This window comes from Salmo salar, chromosome ssa18, assembly GCF_905237065.1.
Source record: "Salmo salar chromosome ssa18, Ssal_v3.1, whole genome shotgun sequence".
Taxonomy (NCBI): Eukaryota; Metazoa; Chordata; class Actinopteri; order Salmoniformes; family Salmonidae; genus Salmo; species Salmo salar.
Window position 1 is genome coordinate 4,759,314 of NC_059459.1, and position 19,326 is coordinate 4,778,639.

Below are 19,326 nucleotides of genomic sequence, written 5' to 3' on the forward strand. Positions count from 1 at the left end.
CCTCATTTTGACTTGTTTTAAGGACATTACATCAAAGTTGGATCAGCCTGTAGTGTGTTTTTCCACTTTAATTTTGAGTGTGACTCCAAATCCAGACCTCCATGGGTTGATAAATTGGTTTTCCATTGATTATTTTTGTGGGATTTTGTTGTCAGCACATTCAACTATGTAAAGAAAAAAGTATTTAATAAGATTATTTAATTCATTCAGATCTAGGATGTGTTATTTTAGTGTTCCCTTTATTTTTTTGAGCAGTATATATTACAGAGAGAACAAAACATTTCCTATGAAAGTTTTTGTGCAATACATCAGTTTTTTATTGATATGAAGTATATTTAAGAGGACAGATTTAAGCCGTGATATTAAACATTACATAAAAAAATACTTTAAGACACTGAAAGTAATGGTGAACATTGTGAAAATCTAAAATAATTTGAATTAAACACCAATTGTTAATAGTAAAATCAGACACCATGAGACTAAGTGGCTTCAAATTAATTTGATTTAAGTAATAATCAAAACAATTTCAAATTGTGAATAATCTAAAACAAATCTTTGGTGAAGATCATAATACTCAACAAATGGTTCAGTAGCAATAGGTTCTGGGAACATTAACCCATGTTGGACAGTCAAAGATATGGAGCCCTTTGGTGTAAGATCAAGTTGTCCCTACACACTGTTTTAAGTTCTGTTTTGTGCTTCTCCCCTAATGGTTAATATTAGGAGTTGTGGAGGGTAAGCGGATCCTAGAACTAAACATAAGGGTAACTTATACCCAGAGTTATACTGAACAAAAATATAAAACACAACATGCAAAGTGTTGGTCCTATGTTTCTCGAGCCTAAATAAAAAATACAAAATAAATCACAGAAATCTTCCACACACAAAAAGCGTTTTCCTCTCAAATTTTGTGCACAAATTTGTTTACATCCCTGTTAGTGAGCATTTCTCCTTTGCCAAGATAATCCATCCACCTGACAGGTGTGGCTTATAAAGAAGCTGATTAAACAGCAAAATGATCACACAGGTGAACCTAATTTGCTGGGCCTGCCTCCTCAGTGGATGGCTGTGTCCCTGCCCAGTCATGTGAAATGAATAGATTAGAGCCTAATTCATCTATTTCAATTGACTGACTTCCTTCTACAAACTGTAACTCAGTAAAATCTTGTTGCATGTTGCATTTATATTTTTGTTCAGTATAACACTTTTACAACGAGTGAGTTCTTGTCCTTATAGCTTTGATCTGGTTGGCTGGAAGGTGCTGGGGGCGGAGTAGTGAGATATGAGTCTACCAGCTTCCCTCCAGCCAGTAAGCAGCGCTCCATGGACAGTGGAGAAGAAGGAAGGATGGGTGGCTTCTCCAGCAAACAACACCTGGAGAGGCTGAGAGAGAGAGAATATATAAAAGAGAGAGAATATATGAGAGAGAAAGTGGGTCAAAAGATGACAGAATACACTACATGAACTGTGTATACCTGTTCCCCTTGTTCTGGTAGTGGTTCAGCCAGGTTGTGTATATCCTGCAGTGAGGTTCCAGTAGCGGTGTAGGTGTAGGAGCCACAGGTCCATGGGTCATGGAACCACTGAGACCTCAGGACACGCCGTGGGGTGATGGTTGGGTTCCCTACACACACAAACAAACGTAACGTTATGACTATAACTACTGTTCCCTGAAGGAGGGAAACGAGGTACAATCCAACTATGTGGAGTAACACAGTCGCAACTTATATTGAAGAACTAAAGTCACTCCTGACAAGGCCAATGAAATCCACGCCTTGCTGGAAGCCCTGCCTTCTATCAGCACGCTATGGGCTACACTTGGAGCAGTGACATCCAAGCAACACACCTCACAAAAGTGTGGTGATGCCCAACTCACCACCGCACAATTATCCAACAGGCAATCCTTTAAATAAAGCCCAAGATGCTGCCAGACCCCTGGATCTAGTGGGCACGTACACCGCTAGGTAACCCTTGCTGCTACAGTGACAAGAAAAAGTATGTGAACCCTTTGGATTTACCTGGATTTCTGCATAAATTGGTCATCAAATTTGATCTGATCTTCATCTAAGTCACAACAATAGACAAACTTAGAGTGCTTAAAAACTAATAACAGAAATTATTGTATTTTTCTTGTCTATATGGAAAACATCATTTAAACATTCACAGTGTAGGTTGAAAAAGTATGTGAATCCCTTTGCTAATGACTTCTCCAAAAGCTAATTGAAGTCAGGAGTCAGCTAACCTGGAGTCCAATCAATGAGACGAGCTGTCTCGACCTATAAAAAAAACTCACAAAATTTGAGTTTGCTAGTCACAAGAAGCATTGCCTGATGTGAACCATGCCTCAAACAAAGGAGATCTCAGGAGACCTAATATTAAGAGCTGTTGACTTGCAGAAAACTGGAAAGGGTTACAAAAGTATCTCTAAAAGCCTTGATGTTCATCAGTCCACTAAGACAAATTGTCTATAAATGGAGTATGTTCAGCACTGTTGCTACTCTCCCTAGGAGTGGCCGTCCTGCAAAGACGACTGCAAGAGCACAGAGCATAACGCTCAATGAGGTTAAGAAGAATCCTAGAGTGTCAGCTAAAGACTTCTAGAAATCTCTGGAACATGCTAACATCTCTGACAAGTCTACGATACGTAAAACACTAAAGAATGGTTTTCATGGGAGGACACCAAGGAAGAAGCCACTGCTGTTAAAAAAAACAACAACCTTGCTGCACGTCTGAAGTTTGCAGAAGTGCACCTGGATGTTCCACAGCACTACTGGCAAAATATTCTGTGGACTGATGAAACTACTGTTGAGTTGTTTGGAACACACAACAATATGTGTGGAGAAAAAAAGGCACAGCACACCAACATCAAAACCTCATCCCAACTGTAAAGTATGGTGGAGGGAGCATCATCGGTTTGGGGCTGCTTTGCTGCCTCAGGGCCTGGACAGCTTGCTATCATCGACAGAAAAATGAATTCCCAAGTTTATTAAGACATTTTGCAGGAGAATGTTAGGCTATTTGTCCGCCAATTGAAGCTCAACAGAAGTTGGGTGATGCAACAGGACAACGACCCAAAACACATAAGTAAATCAATTAACAGAATGGCTTAAACAGAAGAAAATATGCCTTTTGGAGTGGCCCAGTCAGAGTCCTGACCTCAACTTGATTGAGATGCTGTGGCATGACCTCAAGAGAGCAGTTCACACCAGACACCCCAAGAATAATGCTGAACTGAAACTGTTTTGTAAAGAGGAATGGTCCAAAATTCCTCCTGACCATTGTGCAGGTCTGATCCGCAACTACAGAAAACATTTGGTTGAGGTTATTGCTGCCAAAGGTCAACCAGTTATTAAATCCAAGGGTTCACATACTTTTCCCACCCTGCACTGTGAATGTTTACATAGTGTGTTCAATAAAGACATGAAAAATTATAATTGTTTGTGTGTTATTAGTTTAAGCAGACTGTGTTTGTCTATTGTTGTGACCTAGATGATGATTAGATCAAATTTTATGACCAATTTATGTAGAAATCCAGGTATTTCCAAAGGGTTCACATACTTTTCTTGCCACTGTATATGCCAGGGAGATCGCCTCCATAATCCATTGGGAGAGACGCTGCTCAGAGATCGCCCTGCCGCGAGCTGGATTAGCAAACAGACAAAAAGCTGGTCACGTAAGTAGATAGCCCGGATCCGTTGCGTCTCAGAAGCAAATGAAGGAGTCGAAAAGGAAATAGCTCATAGCTAGAAACCTGTATGTAGGACATAGTCAAGACCTTTGGGGTGAAGGCCGCATTAGGATGCAACGTCCCCTTACAGTCGCCAGCAGCGAACTGAGTGCCAGAAGGGTGTACGGATAACACATGGAGATCCCCAACGCGTTTAGCTGAGGCCAAAGACACGAGCAAGGAGGTTATGTAGGAGGATATTCAGATCCGCAGACTCCAGTGGTTCAAAAGGGGGCATCACACAGAGCATCCAAATCCAAAGCTAAATCCCAAGTGGGCACAATAGGTTTACAAACCGGTCTGAGATTGCGCATTCAATTTCCACATGACACACTGAAATAGCAGCCATGTACACTTTCAAAGTGGAGGAATATGTAGGGACCCTAACACTCTGAAAAGGAACAATTGGACATCTCAGGGGACAAGCCCACAGACCCGAAATCTCTGTCCAAGTGTGCCAAATGTGCGCCTGGGATAACTGATCAGCCTCCAGTATCTATGCTGCAATAGTCAATGTGCCGGGGGGCTAGGGTCAGTCTGTCCGGGACAAGGTAGCACGTCCTGTGAACAGGTCAGGGTTCCGTAGCCACAGGCAGAACAGTTGAAACTGGAGCAGCAGCATGACCAGGTGGACTGGGGACAACCAGCAGTCATCAGGCCAGGTCGTCCTGAGACATGGTCCTTTGGCTCAGATCCTCCAGGAGGGGCGAGAGAGAGGGCGAGAGAGATAATTAGAGAGAGCATACTTAAATTCAAACAGGACACCAGGTAAGACAGGATAAATTCTCCAGATATAACAGACTGAACCTAGTCCCCCGACACAAACTACTGCAGCATAAATACTGGAGGCTGAGACAGGAGGGGTCGGGAAACACTGTGGCCCTGTCCAACGACACCCCCAGACAGGGCCAAACAGGCAGGATATAACCCCACCCACTTTGCCAAAGCACAGCCCCCACACCACTAGAGGGATATCTTCAACCACCAAATGACCATCCTGAGACAAGGCCGAGTATAGCCCACAAAGATCTCTGCCACGGCACGACCCAAGGGGGGCGCCAACTTGGACAGGAAGATCACGTCAGTGACTCAACCTACTCAAGTGACGCACCCCTCCTAGGGACGGCATGGAAGAGCACCAGTAAGCCAGTGACTCAGTCCCTGTAATAGGGTTAGACGAAGAGAATCCCAGTGGAGAGAGGGGAACCGGCCAGGCAGAGACGGCAAGGGCGATTCGTCGCTCCAGTGCCTTTCCGTTCACCTTCACACTCCTGGGCCAGACTACACTCAATCATAGGACCTACTGAAGAGATGAGTCTTCAATAAAGACTTAAGGGTTGAGACCGAGTCTGCATCTCTCACATGGATAGGCAGACCATTCCATAAAAATGGAGCTCTATAGGAGAAAGCCCTGCCTCCAGCTGTTTGCTTAGAAATTCTAGGGACAGTAAGGAGGCCTGTGTCTTATGACCGTAACGTACGTGTAGGTATGTACGGCAGGACCAAATCGGAAAGATAGGTAGGAGCAAGCCCATATAATGCTTTGTAGGTTAGCAGTAAAACCTTGAAATCAGCCCTTGCCTTAACAGGAAGCCAGTGTAGAGAGGCTAGCACTGGAGTAATATGATAAATTTTTTGGTTCTAGTCAAGATTCTAGCAGCCGTGTTTAGCACTAACTGAAGTTATTTAGTGCTTTATCCGGGTATCCGGAAAGTAGACCATTGCAGTTGTCTAACCTAGAAGTGACAAAAGCATGGATACATTTTTCTGCATCATTTTTGGACAGAAAGTTTCTGATTTTTGCAATGTTATGTAGATGGAAAAAAGCTGTCCTTGAAGCAGTCTTGATATGTTCGTCAAAGAGAGATCAGGGTCCAGAGTAACGTCAAGGTCCTTTACAGTTTTATTTGAGACGACTGTACAACCATCAAGATTAATTGTCAGATTCAACAGAAGAGCTCTTTGTTTCTTGAAACCTAGAACAAGCATCTCTGTTTTGTCCGAGTTTAAAAGTAGAAAGTTTGCAGCCATCCACTTTCTTATGTCTGAAACACAGGCTTCCAGGGAGGGAAATTTTGGGGCGTCACCATGTTTCATCAAAATGTACAGCTGTGTATCATCCGCATAGCAGTGAAAGTTAACATTATGTTTCCGAATGACATCACCAGGAGGTAAAATATATTGTGAAAACAATAGTGGTCCTAAAACGGAGCCTTGAGGAACACCAACATTTACAGTTGATTTGTCAGAGGACAAACCATCCACAGAGACAAACTGATATCTTTCCGACAGATAAGATCTAAACCAGGCCAGAACTTGTCCGTGTAGACCAATTTGGGTTTCCAATCTCTCCAAAAGAATGTAGCGATCGATCAAAATCAGCACTAAGGTCTAGGAGTATGAGAACAGATGCAGAGCCTCGGTCTGACGCCATTAAAATGTAATTTACCACATTCACAAGTGCAGTCTCTGTGCTATGATGGGGTCTAAACCAGACTGAAGTGTTTCGTATACATTGTTTTTCTTCAGGAAGGCAGTGAGTTGCTGTGAAACAGCTTTTTTTGAGAGAGAGGAATGGGAGATTTGATATAGGCTGATAGTTTTTAAAATATTTTCTGGGTCAAGGTTTGGCTTTTTCAAGAGAGGTTTTATTACTGCCACTTTTAGTGAGTTTGGTACACATCCGGTGGATAGAGAGCCGTTTATTATGTTCAACATAGGAGGGCCAAGCACAGGAAGCAGCTCTTTCAGTAGTTTAGTTGGAATAGGGTTCAGTATGCAGCTTGAAGGTTTAGAGGCCATGATTATTTTCATCAATGTGTCAAGAGATATAGTACTAAAACACTTTAGTGTCTCCCTTGATCCTAGGTCCTGGCAGAGTAGTTCAGACTCAGGACAACTGAGCTTTGGAGGAATACGCAGATTGAAAGAGGAGTCCGTAATTTGCTTTCTAATGATCATGATCTTTTCCTCAAAGAAGTTCATGAATTTATCACTACTGAAGTGAAAGCCATCCTCTCTTGGGGAATGCTGCTTTTTAGTTAGCTTTGAGACGGTATCAAAAATACATTTTGGATTGTTCATATTTTCCTCAATTATGTCGGAAAAATAGGATGATCGAGCAGTAGTGAGGGCTCTTCGATACTGCATGGTACTGTCTTTCCAAGCTAGCGCCATTTCCGTTCCAATTTTCTGGAACCTTGCTTCAGAGCTCGGGTATTTTCTGTATACCAGGGAGCTAGTTTATTATGAGAAATGTTTTTTGTTTTTCGGGGTGCGACTGCATCTAGGGTATTGCGCAAGGTTAAATCGAGTTCCTCAGTTAGGTGGTTAACTGAATATGGAATTTGACGTCCTTGGGTAGACGGAGGAAGTCTGGAAGGGCATCTAGGAATCTTTGGGTTGTCCGAGAATTTATAGCACGACTTTTGATGATCCTTGGTTGGGGTCTGAGCAGAGTATTTGTTGCGATTGCAAACGTAATAAAATGGTGGTCCGATAGTCCAGGATTATGAGGAAAAACTTTAAGATCCACAACATTTATTCCACGGGACAAAACTAGGTCTAGAGATTTACTGTGGCAGTGAGTAGGTCCTGAGACATGTTGGACAAAACCCACTGAGTCAATGATGGCTTCGAAAGCCTTTTGGAGTGGGTCTGTGGACTTTTCCATGTTAATACTAAAGTCACCAAAAATTTGAATATTATCTGCCATGACTACAAGGTCCGATAGGAATTCAGGGAACTCAGTGAGGAACGCTGTATATGGCCCATGAGGCCTGTAAACAGTAGCTATAAAAAGTGATTGAGTAGGCTAAATAGTTTTCATGACTAGAAGCTCAAAAGACGAAAACGTTTTTTTTAATTTTTTTTTATTGAAATTTGCTATCGTAAATGTTAGCAACACCTCCGCCTTTGCCGGATGCACGGGGGGTATGGTCACTAGTGTAACCAGGGGGTGAGGCCTCATTTAACACAGTAAATTCATCAGGCTTAAGCCATGTTTCAGTCAGGCCAATCACATCAAGATTATGATCAGTTTTTAGTTCACTGACTATGGAAGTGAGGGATCTAACATTAAGTAGCCCTATTTTGAGATGTGAGGTATCACAACCTCTTTCAATAATGGCAGGAATGGAGGAAGTCTTTATTCCAGTGAGATTGCTAAGGTGAACACCGCCATGTTTAGTTTTTCCCAACCTAGGTCGAGGCACAGACACGGTCTCAATGGGGATAGCTGAGCTGACTACACTGACTGTGCTAGTGGCAGACTCCACTAAGCTTGCTGCCTGGCCTGCACCCCGCTGCCTGGCCTGCACCCCGCTGCCTGGCCTGCACCCCATCTCATTGTGGAGCTAGGGGAGTTAGAGCCCTGTCTATGTTTGTAGATGAGAGCACCCCTCCAGCTAGGATGGAGTCCGTCACTCCTCAACAGGCCAGGCTTTGGTCCTGTTTGTGGGTAAGTCCCAGAAAGAGGGCCAATTATCTACAAATTCTATCATTTGGGAGGAGCAGAAACAGTTTTCAACCAGCGATTGAGTTGTGAGACTCTGCCGTCGAGCTCATCACTCCCCCTAACTGGGAGGGGGCCAGAGACAATTACTCGATGCCGACACATCTTTCTAGCTGATTTACAAGGTGAAACTATGTTGCGCTTGGTGACCTCTGACTGTTTCATCCTAACATAGTTGGTGCCGACGTGGATAACAATATCCCTATACTCTCTACACTCGCCAGTTTTAGCTTTAGCCAGCACCATCTTCAGATTAGCCTTAAAGTCGGTAGCCCTGCCCCCTGGTAAACAGTGTATGATCACTGGATGATTCATTTTAAGTCTAATACTGCAGGTAATAGAGTCGCCAATGACTAGGGTTTTCAATTTGTCAGACCCCGTAATGGGTGGGAGGCTTCGGCGTCTCAGACCCCGTAATGGGAGGAGTAGAGACCAGAGAAGGCTCGGCCCTCTGACTCCAACTCGTTGCTTAATGGGGAGAACCGGTTGAAAGTTTGTCAGCTGAATAAGCGACACCGGTTGAGCATTCCTACAGCATTTCCTTCCAGAAGCCATGAGAAAATTGTCCGGCTGTGGGGACTGTGCGAGGGGATTTATACTACTATCTGTACTTACTGGTGGCACAGATGCTGCTTCATCCTTTCCTACACTTAAATTACCCTTAAATGACCCTAACGTTGCGTCTGAAGATGGGCTTGCAGCACAGCTATCCTTGCCATAAGGCGATCGTTCTCCTGTATATTTTGAGTACAGCGATCGCAATTAGAAGGCATCATGTTAATGTTACTATTTAGCTTCGGCTGGTGGAGGTCCTAACGAACCACGTCCAGATAAAGCGTCCGGAGTGAAAACGTTGAATGAAAAAAGTCGAGCGAGGGAAAAACTAAAAATATAAACGGTAATTAAAAAGTAAAAACCGTAAAGTTGGCAGGTAGCAAAGTAAGGTTAGCAACAAAACGCACAGCAGCACGTAAACAAGTCTACAAGTTGTGACCGGAAAATGGTGGTGGTGTTAGCTACCCGCACTCCATCATTGTTCGCATGATCCAGGGTGACACTGCGCATGAGTGTCATCGGTCGGAGCAGACAGCGAGCAACCCGTGAAGTGCCATCTGAAAGGGCGGGACGCCACCTGGAGGATTGGGAGCGATTGGTTATTTTTCCATTTTCCATTGACAATCGTGAGCCTGAATATGGAGACGCAACAATAATTGCATCGACGACGTCATCCCCACAGTGACCGTACGTACATACCCCAACCAGAAGCCATGGATTACAGGCAAAATCCGCATCAAGCTATCGCTTTCAAGGAGCCGGACACTAATCCAGACACTTATAAGAAATCCCGCTATGCCCTCAGACGAACCATCAAACAAGCAAAGCGTCAATACACAATTAAGATTGAATCCTACTACACCGGCTCTGACGCTCGTCGAATGTGGCAGGGCTTGAAAACTATTACAGACTACAAAAGGGAAACCCAGACGCGAGCTGCCCAGTGACGAGCCTATCCGACGAGCAAAATGCCTTTTATGCTCGCTTAGAGGCAAGCAACACTGAAGCATGTACGAGAGCACCAGATGTTCTGAAACGACTGTGTGATAATGCTCTCGGTAGCCGATGTGAGCAAGACCTTTAAACAGGTCAACATTCACAAAGCCGCGAGGCCAGACGGATTACCAGGACGTGTACTCAAAGAATGCGCAAACCAACTGTCAAGTGTCTTCACTGACATTTTCAACCTCTCCTTGACCGTGTCTGTAATACCAACATATTTCAAGCAGACCACCATAGTCCCTGTGCCCAAGGAAGGGAAGGTAACCTGCCTAAATAATTACCGCCCTGCAGCACTTACGTTGGTAGCCATGAAGTGCTTTGAAAGGCTGGTCATGGCTCACATCAACAGCATCCTCCCGGATACCCTAGACCCAATCCAATTCGCACACCCGATCCATTCACCAACAGCTCCACAGATGACGCAATCTTAATCGCACTACACACTGCCCTTTCACACCTATGTGAGAGTGCTGTTCATTGACTACAGCTCAGGGTTCAACATCACAGTGCCCACAAAGCTCTTCACTAAGCTAAGGACCCTGGGACTAAACACCTCCCTCTGAAATTGGATCCTGGACTTCCTGACGGGCCACCCCCAGGTGGTAAGGGTAGGCAAAAACACATCTGCCACGCTGATCCTCAACATTGGGGCCCCTCAGGGGTGTGTACTTAGTCCCCTCCTGTACTCCCTGTTCACCCATGACTGCGTGGCCAAACACGACCCAACACCATCATTAAGTTTGCTGACGACACAACAGTGGTAGACCTGATCACTGAAAATGATGAGACAGCCTATATGGAGGAGGTCAGAGACATGGCAGTGTGGTGCCAGGACAACAACCTCTCCCTCAATGTGAGCAAGACAAAGGAGCTGATCATGGACTACGGGAAAAGGCAGACCGAACAGGCCGCCATTAACATCGACAGGGCTGTAGTGGAGTGGGTCAAGAGTTTCAAGTTTCTTGTGTCCACATCAAAGTATCATGGTCCAAACACACCAAGACAGTTGTGAGGAGGGCACGTAAGTGTAAGTCTCTGATTGTGACATCTTGTGTCCTTCTCCTTAGTTGCCTGTGTTTACTTTCACTCGGACTGGAAGAGTGGTCTTCTGAGGAAAGCTAATTAGCCGTGTCGTTGATCCCCAGAGTTGTGATGAGAGCTGTGTAGTCAACGATGATTTGAAGAGAATAACCAGATGGTCCTACTTAAATTCACTTTCTTAGACACAGAACAGCTACTCAACCGTGACATTGATTGTTAGAGGCTACTTTGTCTTCTTCAACTCATGTTGATTTTCAGGGTAGTGACCAATGGAAACCAAGCTGCAGCTTGTGGTCCTTCTAGTCTGACATGTTAATTATACTGACACGCTCTCTGAGCTCCCCGGGCGTGGCTAGTTACAGGGCAAAACATCAAAAACTATGATCTTGTTAGAAAAGATAGGAATGTGAATTTAGTTAACAAAAATATTATCTTCATCCTTGTTATTTCCTACACAGCGTAAAGGATGTAAACCTGATATACACAGTGTGAAAGCTCTTCAAGTTACAAGGTTTTGTTATATCACTTTTATACCATTTTTAATGACATCACAAAATAGACATTCATTTCCCATATTCCGTCTCTCATCATTCCCCACATTCAGATTGAAATTGAAATATATTGTCTCAGTGTTCACTGTTGGACGTTAGAGTTTTTGAGCGGCAAAACCTTCTGTAACAAAGGTATTCCATTCACCAATACTAGAGACCAAAAGGAGTTGTCTGCTGCCTACAATTTACGATCGACGTGAGGTGTCATAAAACCCCCACACCAATTCCTCCTCCCCTCTGCGGGTGAGAGGGCTCAGTAAACACTGATCCATTGTAACCTGATCTTTGGATCCTATCAGGAGAGTCATGACAAAGTAAAGTTTTTGTGCTTACAGTGCTTACGAAAGTATTCAGACCCCTTCACTTTTCCACATTTTGTTACGTTACAGCCTGATTCTAAAATTGATTAAATTACAAAATATTCCTCAATCTACACACAATACCACATGACAAAATGAAAACAGGTTTTCAGATAAAAAATAAATAAATATTAAATAGTATTCAGACCCTTTGCTATGAGACTTGAAATTGAGCTCAGGTGCATCCTGTTTCCATTGATTATCGTTGAGATATTTCTACAACTTGATTGGAGTACACCTGTGGTACATTCAATTGATTGGACATGACTTGGAAAGGCACATGCCTGTCTATATAAGGTCCCACAGTTGACAGTGCATGTCAGAGCAAAAATACAAGCAATGAGGTCGAAGGAATTGTCCGTAGAGCTCAGAGAAAGGATGGTCCCCAAGAACACAGTGGCCTCCATCATTCTTAAATGGAAGAAGTTTGGAACCACCAAGAGTTTTCCTAGAGCTGGCAGCCCGGCCAAACTGAGCAATCGGGGGAGAAGGGCCTTGGTCAGGGGGGTGACCAAGAACCCGATGGTCACTGACAGAGCTCCAGAGTTCCTCTGTGTAGATGGTTGTCCTTCTGGTAGTTTCTGCCATCTCTGCAGCACTCAGCCAATCAGGCCTTTATGGTAGAGTGGCCAGACGGAAGCCACTCCTCAGTAAAATGCACATGACAGCCTGCTTGGTTTGCCAAAAGCCACCTAAAGGACTCTCAGACCATGAAAAATAAGATTCTCTGGCCTGAACTCAAAGCGTCACGTCTGGAGGAAACCTGGCACCCTCCCTACAGTGAAGCATGGTGGTGGCAGCATCCTGCTGTGGGGATGTTTTTCAGTAGTCAGGATCGAGGGAAAGATGAACGAAGAAAAGTAGAGAGAGATCCTTGATGAAAACCCGCTTCAGAGTGCAGACTGGAGCGAAGGTTCACCAACAGGACAACGACCCCAAGCACACAGCCAAGACAATGCAGGAGTGGCTTCATGACAAATCTCTGAATGTCCTTGAGTGGCCAGAGCCCAGACTTGAACCCGATCGAACATCTCTGAAGAGACCGGAAAATAACTGTGCAGCAATGGTCCCCATCCAACCTGACAGAACTCGAGAGGATCTGCAGATTAGAATGGGAGAAACTCCCCAAATACAGGTATGCCATGCTTGTAGCATCATACCCAAGAAGACTCGAGGCTGTAATCGCTGCCAAAAGTGCTTCAACAAAGTACTGAGTAAAGGCTCTGAATACTTATGTAAATAAGATATGTTTTCAATTTTAAATACATTTGCAAACATTTCTAAAAACCTGTTTTTTCTTTGTCATTATGGGGTATTGTGTGTGTAGATTGATGAGAAAAAATAAATGATTTAATCAATTTTAGAATAAGTAACGTAACGAAATGTGGAAAAAGTGAAAGGGTCTTTCCGAATAAACTGTACATCCTGATATTATCAGGTTCTGATGACTAGATGACTTTTTTTTTAAGAATCACCCCCCCTCAATGTTAAAGGAATAGATCACCCCAATTACATATTAGTTTCCTTACCCTGTAAGCAGTCTATGGATAAGGTATGACAGAAACCCATGCTTTGGTTTTGTTTACCTGACCAATGTTTCAAATGCTAACCTTTTTAGCGTTTGTGGCACAAATCCAATGCAAGTCAATGGAACCTATATTAGCATTTTCACACTTCATATCCGAGGATGAAGAAACAATACTCCGAGCCGCAGCTCCATACTACTTTTCAGACATGGAGCACTGATACTATATACTAGTTTTTGGGGTGGGATTGGCATGGTGTGTCCATGGGTGGCTTTTTACCATTTCTTTGGATTCTTCATGTCCAAATAAGTTTGATTCAAATCAGCTGTTAGGTACTATACTAAAATATATGAATCCTATAAATAAAAAAATTGCCAATTTGGGTGCAATCAATTAGCTTAATTTCTCAGAGATCAAATTCTATTTCAACAAAATAATGTTGCAGGAATGCTAATTTGATCCGTTTTTAACATAATAAACGATTTCTGAACAATCTGAGATGGTGGGTGTCATAACCCCTTTTTCTTGTTCTTTTTGGTGGTGGAATGACCCAGGGTAGATTCATAATAAAATAGAATTCCCAGAAATGAAAAGTGTTGAGCTCGAGAAAGACCGCTCCTTTCGGGATCCAACCCTGCTTGTTCCCTCGACTCCGTTACCAACAACCAATCGCCTACAGAGCCCATAACCTGTACCACTAGACACCTCATAGGGACTAGTGAGCTACAGGCAGGAATCATCAATGAATCCCAGTAATGAGACACCCAGGGTGGAGGGGAGGGGCGCGGCACATTGGTCGCTCAGACCTGTGTTAAGGCCCCTCGCTCCGGGGGTTAGCCTGGCCAAGTTTAAAGGGGCTGCTTCCTCATCGGAGGTGCACGCAAGACCCGCTTCCTCGTCATCCTCCAACTCCAGGAATTGGAAATAGGAATGGGGTTGCCATAATGCTGGGGGAAAGCTTCATTCACAGGAAGTCAAGCCTGCTAGCTGACGTTAGCCAGGAGTCTTTTCAGTCCAAGCTAGGCTAGATAGCCTTATTGACCAAAGCACGGTCCGTTTAGAATAACCAAGCGAATTAACGCTATACGAAACAAGAGAGCTACCCAAGCAACTCCACCGTGGGGAAGCAGGAATACCTAGTAGTAGCTAGTTCGCCTCTGCGAACAAAAAGGGAACAAAAGATTAACACACTACTGACTGAAGTGTAGATTACAGACATGAAAGTACAATGGGTTAACCTGTGTATGAGGCATGTGATAGAGGGGTTAGATGTTAGAAGGTTTACCTGTGAACCTGCGTATCAGGTGTGTTATGGAGTGTGTGACATCCTGTTCTGGCAGAGTCTCCATGAACTCAGACTCATGACCAGCGATCCAGCCACACAACACATGGCCATACCTGGAGAGACAGGGGTAGAGAGGGGGAAAGAGGGTGAGAGGCAAGAGGCGTGGGGAGTTCAAGTTCAAGATTTTTTGTTTGTGTGTATGTCTTAGTTACCTCTCAGTGGGTTTGAGGACAGTGAAACCAAACAGTTTCTTGATCCAGAGTCTCTCCACATCTGATACCTGGTCCACCAAGTCTGACTAGAGGGCAACAGTAAAACTACTGTTACTGTCTATGTGTTTGCAATGATAGATATATATTGTGTTCCTCAAGGATCCGTTTTGGGCCCACTACTCTTTTCACCGCATGCTGTGTTTCATACCTCGTCTTCCCAGACCAGGTATATGACCTCACAGTCGTCGTCCCACCAGGGTTGGTCAAACTCCACAAAGATCTTGTTGTTGGTTCCAAAGCCCATCCTCTGAACAGAGTGCAGCTTGTGGAGGGGTAGAGGAGGGGAGAGGAGGGTACCATGATGCTTCTTCAGATAACCTGATAGGATAATAGTAGATATTATTAGGTAAACTGAACAAAAATGTCAACACTTCATGTAAAAAGTATTGGTCCCATGTTTCATGAGCTGAAATAAAAGATCCCAGAAATCTTCCATACGCACATTATGCAAATTTCTCAAAAATGTTGTGCACAAATTTGTTTACATCCCTGTTAGTGAGCATTTCTAATTTGCCAAGATAATCCATCCACCTGACAGGTGTGGCATATCAAGAAGCTGATTAAACAGAATGATCATTACACAGGTGCACCTTGTGCTGCAGACAATAAAAGGCCACTAAAATGTGAAGTTGTCAAACACAATACCACAGATGTCTCAAGTTCTGAGGGAGCGTGTAATTGGCATGCTGACTGCAGGAATGTCCACCAGAGCTGTTGCCAGAGAATTTAAATGTTCATTTTTCTACCATAAGCAGCCTCCAATGTCATTTTAGAGAACTTGCCAGTATGTCCAACCGGCCTCACAACCACAGACCACGTGTAACCATGCTAGCCCAGGACCTCCACATCCAGCTTCTTCACCTACGGGATCGTCTGAGACCAGCCACCCCGACAGCTGATGAAATCGGGGGTTTGCGGAACCAAAGAATTTCCATACAAACTGTCAGAAACCGTCTCAGGAAAGCTCATCTGCGTGCTCGTCGTCCTCACCAGGGTCTTGACCTGACTGCAGTTCAGCGTCGTATCAGACTTCAGTGGGCAACTGCTCACCTGCACGTTGGAGAGGTGTGCTCTTCACAGATTAATCCTGGTTTCAACTGTACCGGTTTGCTTATGTCAACGTTGTGAATAGAGTGCCCAATGGTGGCGGTGAGATTATGGTATGGGCAGGCATAAGCTATGGACAACGAACACAATTGCATTTTATCAACGGCAATTTGAATGCGCAGAGATACCATGATGAGATCCTGAGCCCCATTGTCATGCCATTCATCCGCCTCCATCACCTCATGTTTTAGCATGTTCATGCGCGGCCCCATGTCGCAAGGATCTGTACACAATTCCTGGAAACTGAAAATGTCCCAGTTCTTCCATGGCCTGCATACTCACCAGATATGCCACCCATTGAGCATGTTCGGGATGTTCTGGATCGACGTGTACGACAGCGTGTTCCCGCCAATATCCAGAAACTTCGCGCAGTCATTGAAGAGGGGTGGGACAACATCCCACAATCAACAGCCTGATCAACTCTATGTGAAGGAGATGTGACGCACTGCATGAGGAAAATGGTGGTCACACTAGATACTGACTGGTTTTCTGATCCGCGCCCCTACTTAAAAAAAAAAAGGTATCTGTGACCAACAGATGCATATCTGGACTGATTGCCTTATATGAACTGTAACTCAGTAAAATCTTTGAAATTGCTGCATTTATATTTTTGTTCAGTGTAGTTATGGAGATTGTTATAAAAAATAGTAAATGAGAAGAGAGACATGGCATGGTGCCTCTTTAGGTAGCCTGGCAGCACAGAAAACTCAGACTTCCAGTTCTTTGAGAAGGTAAGGTCACAATGTTTGTTACTGGTTATAAAAGGTTAATGTTTAGAAACATGTCATAAAATGTAATAATAAATGTAATAAAAGAGAACATTTTAACAGTAGTCATTTGACATCTCTGTGTGTGTGTGTGTGTGTGTGTGTGTGTGTGTGTGTGTGTGTGTGTGTGTGTGTGTGTGTGAGAGAGACCTACCGAGAGGGACAGTGAGGATGACATGGTCCGCTGGGATTCTCTCTCCATCTTCACACTCCACCACTACAGGGTACCCTCTCCCTCCTTTGCTCACCACCCTCTGCCAGTGGACACAGCTGACTGGTCGATGGTAAGAGACTATCCCAGTAGGAAGCTCTTTCATCAAGTTGTTGATTAACCCTTCATAACCTCTGAAAGAGACAGAACAACAGTCTAGTCAAGTCACTCACACAGCGGTAAACTGAGAAAAGTGCAATCGATGTCTATACACACACAAGCATGCACAGACACACACAGACAGTAGAAGGATTTTTTGACAGCCTAATTTAGATATTTTTATGCTTAGAATTTATGACATTTGGTAGGCTATTTGTTACTCAACTTGTTTAGAATTAGATACATGCAGCTTCTCTTCGGTCATTACTTGTTGCCCTAGAATACTTAATAAAGCCTTGCTCACCAGAATAAAGTCATAAATCAATAGAATAAATGTATTAATAATCTAGTTGACATCTGTAAAGTTATTTATTAATGTTTAGAGACCGGGGAGAAACTGCAATTACCCAGAAAGATTTTCTGTAAAACTCCAAATGACATCAGTTTGACCGGTTTAATGGAAAGCTGTGAAAACGATCCAACAAGATTCAGGTAATATTTCAGTTGGTCTTGGATGCATATTTTATGTGGTTAAAATAGTCTACTGTCAGCTTTATTTCTCTGAAAAAGATAGCACGCTTGCAAAGTACTTAACGGGCCATTCGCATGCTCTCAAGATGCTGAAATAAATACATCATTTCTCTCCACTCCTGTTCCAGAGACAAAATTGTTTCTTGCTGTAAAATGATACATCAAATGTTAATTTTGTAGCCTACTAATATTCTATTAGGCTACATGTGAGAGGTTATAGGAGTAGTCATTGTCCAGATTTCAGTTACTATTCCATTTAACCCAGCCGCATCCCTACTTTCCCCATCCCTGCGAGCACACACAAACTGACCGGGGGAAGGTGCAGTCCAATCCAGGCAAGGTCTTGTACAGTCCAAAGGCTCCCAGGCCCAGCATGTCCAGAGTGTGTGTTCCATTCACACAACACTCCACCTTCAGCAGAGTACTGATCAAAGACAGACGGACAGACTGACAGGACAGACTGTCACCTTGCCACCGCTCTGCTGCACGCTGACGCACCTACACACACACACACACACACATTTAACAGGCAGACAGAGATATAGGTATACGGTGTGTGTATATATGTGGGCGCATGTGTGACGTACCTCTGTCCTTATGAACTCCCCAACACTGCTATACGGTTCTCCTCCCTGTTCGCTGAACTCTCCTCCCTCCTCCAACAGCTCAGCAAACAGCTCTAGAGCAGGACCCATCAGCTCTGGAGTCAGCTTATGACCTGGTAGAAACATAACATAATGTTAACAAACTACTGACTAGCTAAGTAAGACTTTGTATGAGCCAATGGTTTTTCTATGGGGTTCATACATTGACCTGGGAAAAAAAGAACGGAGAGCGCATCCACAGTTTGGTCTGTCGCGTGTACATATGCAACTCATGTTAGTTCAACTCATTTTAACTTTTGACAGACAAAAACTGACTGGGTGACGTAATATTACATTTTCATCCATTAAAATCAGTCTCTGTCTGGCCCAACTTTTTACCGGAGCTGGAGAACCAGTTTGGTACCCATGGTGGGTGACCTCCTATAGCCAGGTCCTGGTTCTCCTGAGTCAGGCTCTCTGGGTCCAGCAGGTTGTACTGTCTGGACAGACAGAACACTGGGTTAGCCTCCGATGGACCATGGATCCAGTTAGCACCAATCTCTATGATGTTATTACCTAGAGGAGAGAGTGGGAAGGGAGAGAGAGAGTAATACATTCAAACAAGTTTAGCAACATACAGCATATGAGTAGGTTACACAATTACACAGCAATAAAAATAAGTGTTTGTTTTATGATACAGACTGCAGTTAAAAAAGCATCATGATTTGATATATTACGGCATATTGATAAAGATACAGCCTACTGTATCACATGCTTTTTTGACAATGTTTACTGACACCGGTCATATTCAACGGGTGTTGCACGTTTCTAAATTCATCAGTTATTCTGCACAATCAGACGAGAGGTGCCCTGAAATCGGAGTAGATGGCCAGACTGCAGGAATGTCCACCAGAGCTGTTGCCAGAGAATTGAATGTTAATTTCTCTACCATAAGCCACCTCCAACGTTGTTTTAGAGAATTTGGCAGTACGTCCATCTGGCCTCACAACCGCAGACCACGTGAAGCCCACGCCAGCCCAGGACCTCCACATTTGGCTTCTGCACATTTCTGTCTGTAATAAAGCCCTTTTGTGGGGAAAAACTCATTCTGATTGCCTGGGCCTAGCTCCCAAGTGGGTGGGCCTAAGCCCTCCCAGGCCCAAACATGATCTCGCCCTTGCACAGTCATGTGGAAT

At 43.9% G+C, this 19,326-nt stretch overlaps 1 protein-coding gene across 1 annotated transcript in view; it reads right to left on the bottom strand.

Annotated features, from left to right (window-relative positions):
- Positions 1-222: 222 nt before the first annotated feature.
- paox (polyamine oxidase) overlaps positions 223-19,326 on the bottom strand; it is a 28,015-nt gene continuing 8,911 nt past the window's right edge. Inside the window, exons 2-10 of the mRNA XM_014154375.2 lie at positions 18,530-18,706; positions 18,134-18,264; positions 17,857-18,044; positions 16,860-17,050; positions 14,980-15,149; positions 14,772-14,857; positions 14,560-14,672; positions 1,476-1,624; positions 223-1,383 (exon numbers count right to left, since the gene is read on the bottom strand). Of these exons, the coding sequence (XP_014009850.1) occupies positions 1,231-1,383; positions 1,476-1,624; positions 14,560-14,672; positions 14,772-14,857; positions 14,980-15,149; positions 16,860-17,050; positions 17,857-18,044; positions 18,134-18,264; positions 18,530-18,706 (1,358 nt within the window). The 3' untranslated portion in view covers positions 223-1,230. The remainder of the gene's footprint in view (positions 1,384-1,475; positions 1,625-14,559; positions 14,673-14,771; positions 14,858-14,979; positions 15,150-16,859; positions 17,051-17,856; positions 18,045-18,133; positions 18,265-18,529; positions 18,707-19,326) is intronic.